At 48.0% G+C, this 6,000-nt stretch overlaps 1 protein-coding gene across 2 annotated transcripts in view; it reads left to right on the top strand.

The window, feature by feature from the left end:
* The first annotated feature begins 1,668 nt into the window (after nucleotides 1–1,668).
* LMBR1 (limb development membrane protein 1) overlaps nucleotides 1,669–6,000 on the top strand; it is a 145,828-nt gene continuing 141,496 nt past the window's right edge. For both annotated transcript variants that reach the window (XM_046668846.1, XM_046668845.1), the window contains exon 1: nucleotides 1,669–1,813. In XM_046668846.1, the coding sequence (XP_046524802.1) occupies nucleotides 1,748–1,813 (66 nt within the window). In that variant the 5' untranslated portion in view covers nucleotides 1,669–1,747. The remainder of the gene's footprint in view (nucleotides 1,814–6,000) is intronic.

Below are 6,000 nucleotides of genomic sequence, written 5' to 3'. Positions count from 1 at the left end.
GTGCATAGGGAGGGGTAGGCTTACAGCCAGTTTTGAAATCTGCCATCCTAGACTAAGTGTTGTAAGCACCAAAGAGAGGGAGACAACTAAGATCAAAGGTGGGTGAGCCTCTATAGACAACTGCATTAAGGAAAATGAAAAGGTCTAGATGGTTGGAGTGTTGGGTTAGAAAGATCAGAAATGCCGCACACATCCACTTTCTGGGATACGTGTCTGAATGCCACACACCTCAAAAGCTGATCTGCTGACCCTCTGGTTTGGAGACATTAACCCAGAAATTATCCAGGTCAGTTCAGGCGGGTATTTACCCAGCTCTCAGAACCCGGGTGTCCAGAAAAACAGACTCAGATACTTCTGTGTCTTTCCCGGGTTCTCCAGGGTACGGAGACATTTTAGAAACAAAGGTGAACACTGAATTTAACCAGTTGGAAGTTATTCCTGGTTTCTTATCAGCCTATGACAGCAGGGACACTCACCAGAACCAGTCTCATGTTCTCTGAGTGTTCCCACTACCCACATTTTCAGGTATAGCGCATCGCAGGCACAGTCTTTGGCACAGCTTTTCAGGGGCCATAAAAAAGTTTGAGTTGTGAAAAAAATTTTAACTCAAGATTGCAAAAAGATACCGCAAAACCTAAATAAATATATATCATAAGAATCATTTGAAAGCAATTTGTAGATTTTCTTGCTTCCTAAGAATTCTCAATTAGAGATGCCAAAAAAATTCACAGCCAATAGAAATTTAAATGACCTCCTTCTAGCCAAATAAATCCAAAAGTAAAATGATAACTATTCCTTCCAACTCAATTTTATAGCAAAAACAACAACAACAAAAAGATACTTAATGCAGGATGGGCGTGAATTATTGTGTTGTGCATGGTTGGCAGTCCCCCAACTAAACGTGCTCTCGAGGGTCTCCGGAAGGTCATAAAACCGCTCTAGGAAGCGGGCTACTCTACGACTTGGCAAGGGCCTCACATTCGAGGCTATCTACGTTTTCCAGTTGGGGGAGGCCGAGACCTGTGGCAGCCCAACCCCCTTATCAGACGCAGAGAAGCCAGGTTTCCGGGGTTTCCGCCCAAAGCGTGTTCTGAAACAACCGATTTCTGACCTGTGCCTACCGCGCTTGAGTGAGTTTCCGTGGGAGACCCGCTCGACTCTGCCCAAGGGCGCTGCAGGCTGAGCTGGGTGCTGAGTGCTGAGTGCCGGGTGCCGGGTTGGGGGCACTCACTGGAGTTGCCATAAACGATTAACTCCTGTGGGGAACGAGAGCGCCGGGACTGCGCCGGCCCGCCCACTGCCATTATTCGACCCTAACGGGTGGGAGAACACGCCCCACAAACCCGCCCCCATCGCACCCTGGCCGGTTCCGGGCAGGCATCCCGCGGCCTCTGCCAGCCTCAGCCCTTGGGGGCGTGGCCCAAAGCTCCGCCCCTAGTCGCCCAGGCCCCGCCCCTCCAGGCCCCCGCCCCCTGAGCCTCCCGGCCTGCGGCCTCAGGCCCCGCGGAGGACGCGGCGCGCTCCTCTGACGCGTGGCGCCTTCCTCTGACGTCAGGCCCCACCCCGCCCCGCCCCGGCCCGCGCGGCGCCCGCCCTCCGCAGCCGGAGCGGCTTAGCGTGAGGTGGCGGCCGGTCGTGGTCACGGTCCCTGCTGCGGCTGCGGTGAGCCGCTCCCGTCCCCGGCCGGCGGGCGATGGTGCGGCGGAGCGCGCGGACGCGGGCGGCGCGGCGGCGGGCATGAGGGAGGATGGAAGGGCAGGACGAGGTGTCGGCGCGGGAGCAGCACTTCCACAGCCAAGTGCGGGAGTCCACGGTGAGCGGCGGGAGGCGGCCGGGCTCGCCGCCGTGCCCCCGCGGCCCCCCCCCCCCCCCCGGCTCCCCCTCTCCCCCCCACCCCCCCCCCCGGGCCCCCGCGGCGCCTGCCCGCCCCGCCGGCTCGCCCCCCGTGTCCCCAGCGCTCGCCCCCCTCGGCGCCCGCCCGCCTCCCGCGCTCGCCGCCCTCGAGCTCGCCCCCCTCGAGCTCGCCCCCCGTGCCCCCGCGGCTCCCTCTAGCCCCCGCGCTGGCCTCCCGTGACCCCTGGGCTCGGCCCCTGCTGCCCCCGATGTCCCCAGCGGCCCCACCCCGCCCCCTGGGCTCGGTCCCCGCGGCCCCCTGGCTCTCCGGGCGTGCCCCTCTCCGCTCCGACGGCCGCCATCCTCCGTCCCCCACCTCGGGTCCCCGCGGCGGCCTCCCCTCTGCCCCGTCCCGCCCTCGGCGCCTCATCCCGCCCGCCGTCCTGCGCCCCACGCCCTCCCTCAAGGGTCGGGTCGAATCGCCTGTCCTCCCGCGGGGACGCCGCGGTGCCCCCTGCGCCCTCACCGCCCGCGCTCTGCCTGACCTCCGGGCGGGGGCCGCTCGGGCGGGCGCGGGAGGCAGGTGGAGGCGCAGGTGGAGGCGCTGGGGGGGCGCGGGCCTCGCAGCCCAGCCGTCCCGGTGCGGTAGCGCACCCCTTCCGGCCCCCCGCGCCGTGGCAGCCCAGCTTGCCTGAGGGCCGAAACCTGCCGTTTGGGGTGGGAAGACCGGCGATTTATGGGATTGAGGGGCTGACCAGAAGTCCTTTGTGCTCTGGAAGCGACTTCTTGTGGGAGGCATCCTTACTTGGTCCCCTATTTGGTCTGTGCTGCTGGCAGGGGTCGGGAAGCAGGCGTGGCCTTAGAAATCTGCTTTGATGCTTGTCCCTTTTCCTGATGCACGAGAACACGTTTTAATTGTTTATGTTTTCATAACAGTGTAAAATATGTCAATTTTATGTATTTCTGTTTACCCCTCCCCTCTTCTAACCAACTTCTCTCAAATTCAGTCACACTCTCGGTTTGAGGTGAAAAAATTCTGGGTTAGAATTGCCTAGTTTGTGTAGTTATTGATGTTGAACATTGAGAATCACTTTGCCAAGTCATACCTTGAAATAAAGAGGAGATACAGAGTCTGAACTAGTGGAATTTGATACAGCATATTTAGTTTAAGTTTAATTTTATTATTGAAGCTAGAATAAACAGAGAAGGGCATAATCGTAGGTGTACGCTTGAAGCGTTTCGAACTAAACACACCTGTGTAATCTTGAACCCAGATTGGGAAACAGTATGACTAGCATCCCGGAGGCCTATCCTCTTTCTCTTTCCAGTTACTCTCCCCTCCACCACGAGTAACCCCTTCCCTACTTTAATAGATGAGTTTTGCTTAGTCTTGAACTTGTATATAAATGGAAGCTTAGAGAATGCACTCTTTGGTGCCTGGTTTCTTTCACTCAGCAGTGTGGAATTCCTCCATGTTGTGTGTGGTTATAATTCATTTTCAGTGCTGTAGTTGTGTGGCTATAGCACAATTTATTTTTATTTTACTGTGGGTAGGTGCTTCAGTAGTTTCCAGGTTTTGGCTATGAATATTCTTATACACGCTTTTGGTGAACATATGTATGCTTTTCTGTTAGGTATGTACCTAGGAATGGAGCTGCTAGGTTATTGATTGTACGTTTGTTCCTCTTTGGTGGGTACTTTTAGACAGTTTGCCAGAGTGGTTGTATGAGAGATGTGGTTGCTTCCCATCTTTACAACACAGTATTTTCTCTCCTTTTTTATTTTAGCCATTTTAGTAAGTGTGTCATAGTATTTATTGCATAAAAGATTTTATTTGCATTTCTCTGATGATTAATGAGTTTGAGCACCTTTTCATATGTTTATTGGTCATTTGGAAATCTTTAAGTGTCTTCATCTTTTTCCTAGTTTTAGAATAGTTTGTCTTTTCAATATTGATTTGTGAGAGTTCTTTAATTATTCTCGATCTGATACCTTGGTCAGATACATATATTGCAAATTTTTTTTCCAGTCTGTGGATGCCTTTTCGCTGGCTTAATGATATCTTCTAATGAGCGGAAATTCTTAATTCTAATGTAGTTCACTTTGTCAAAATTTTTTTTAATTCTCAATACTTTTTAATGTCCTTTTAAGAAATCTTTGCTTTCTCCAAGGTTATGAAGATGTTCTCTTGTGCTTTTCTCTAAATGCTTTATAGATTTACTCTTCCCATTTAGATCTGCAGTTCATCTGCGATTTATATGTTGTGTAATGTTGTGAAGTAGGAGTCATATATGTTTTTTCACTTAGATGTCCAGTTGCTTCAGCACTGTTTATGACCTTTGTCACAAGTTAGGTAACTGTATATTTGCGGTAAATTTTGGACTCTGCTGTTCCATTAGTCTATTGGTTTTTGGCTTTATTTTAAACTAGTTAGATCTCCTGTCGTTGGATGGAGAAAGGGATCCATGTTATAGCAGCTAGGAGCTTTATTACTTTTGTCTACTCCCTGGAAACGATTCCGTTTGGTACTGATTTTAGAGTTCCTTAGTTCTGCTCCTTGTCATCACCGCTTCCCCTGGCCCAGCAGCCTTGGGTGGTGAGCATACTCCACACTCTGCAGAACCAGTCCAGACAGGTAACAAGCTTAGTCCGTTTCCAGTCTTTGGCATTCCTTCCTCAAATTATTCATATTTAGAGTGAAGAAAAATGCTTGATTTTTCTCTAGGACTCGTTGCCAGTTCTTTTAGTTATTCATCTCTTTGGTTTTGCCATATAATGCTATAATTTTTGTTTAACTTTTTTATTGAGATAAAATATACATAACATACAATTTACCATTTTTAAGTGTACAGTTCAGTGGCTTGAAGTACATTCAGATTGTTGCGCATCCATCACCACTATCCATCTCCAGAACTTTTTCATCATTCCAAACTGAAACTCTGTCCCCATGGATCAATAAGTCCCCTTTCCTCCCTCCTTCCAGCTTCTGGTAATCGTCATTCTACTTCCTGTCTCTATGAATTTGACTATTCCAGGTGTCTCATATAAGTGGAATCATACAGTATTTGTCCTTTTGTGTTTGGCTTATTTCCCTTAGTGTAATGTTTTCAAGTTATCCATGTTATAGCGTGTGTCAGAATTTCTTTCCTTTTTAAGGCTGGATAATATTTCATTGTGTGTATAAACCACATTTTGCTTATCTATTCATTTGTCAATGAACGTTTGGGTTGTTTCCTTGTTATTGTGAATATGCTGCTATGATGAACATGGGTGTACTGATATGTCTTCGAGACCTTGCTTTCAATACTTTTAGATATCTACCCCGAGGTGGAATTGCTGTATTGTATGGTAATTCTGTGTTTAATTTTTTGAGGAACTCTACTGTTTTCCGCAGTGGCTACACCATTTTATATTCCCAACAGCAGTGTACCGGGGTTCCAGTTTCTCCACATTCTTGCCAACACATGTTGTTTTCTGTTTTTTTAAAAAAGCGGTTATCCTAATGAGTGTACAGTGATATCAGATCACATCAACATCAGCGATTAGTGTTGCTGAGCATTGTTTCATGTGCTTATTGGCTGTTTGTTTGCCTTCTTTGGAGAAATGTCTATTCAAGTCCTTTACCCATTTTTGAATTGGGTGGTTGTTTTGTTGGGTTTTAGGAGTTCTTTGTATGTTCTGGATATTAATCCCTTATTAGATGCGTGATTTGCAAATATTTTCTCCCATTCTGTGGGCTGCCTTTTTTATTCTGTTTATAGTGTCCTTTGATGCACAAAAGTTTTTCATTTTGATGAAGTCCAATTTATCCTATATCCTAGAAATCATTGCTAAATCCAGTGTCATGAAGATTTCCCCCTATGTTTTCTTCTAAGTTTTATAGTTTTAACTCTTACATTTAGGTCTTTTCTTCATTTTGAGTTAATTTTTGTGTGTGATGCGGTGTTTAACTTTTAAATACTTATGTAATAATCTTATTTTGTCTGTAATATCTCACAGTTCTCTTGTCAGTTACTTTAATTGTCACATTGGACTTTATTAATATCACATGGTAATGATCCATTCCCTTTCTTCTTTTTGCTATCTTTTTTCCCTTTTTTTTGGACTTCAGGTGCACAGAATTGGATTAATTATAATCCTTGGTTCATATGCACACTTTTCATTGGT

The sequence above is a fragment of the Equus quagga genome, chromosome 8 (genome assembly GCF_021613505.1).
Source record: "Equus quagga isolate Etosha38 chromosome 8, UCLA_HA_Equagga_1.0, whole genome shotgun sequence".
NCBI classification, from domain to species: Eukaryota; Metazoa; Chordata; class Mammalia; order Perissodactyla; family Equidae; genus Equus; species Equus quagga.
This window is presented reverse-complemented; position numbering and strand designations above follow the sequence as displayed.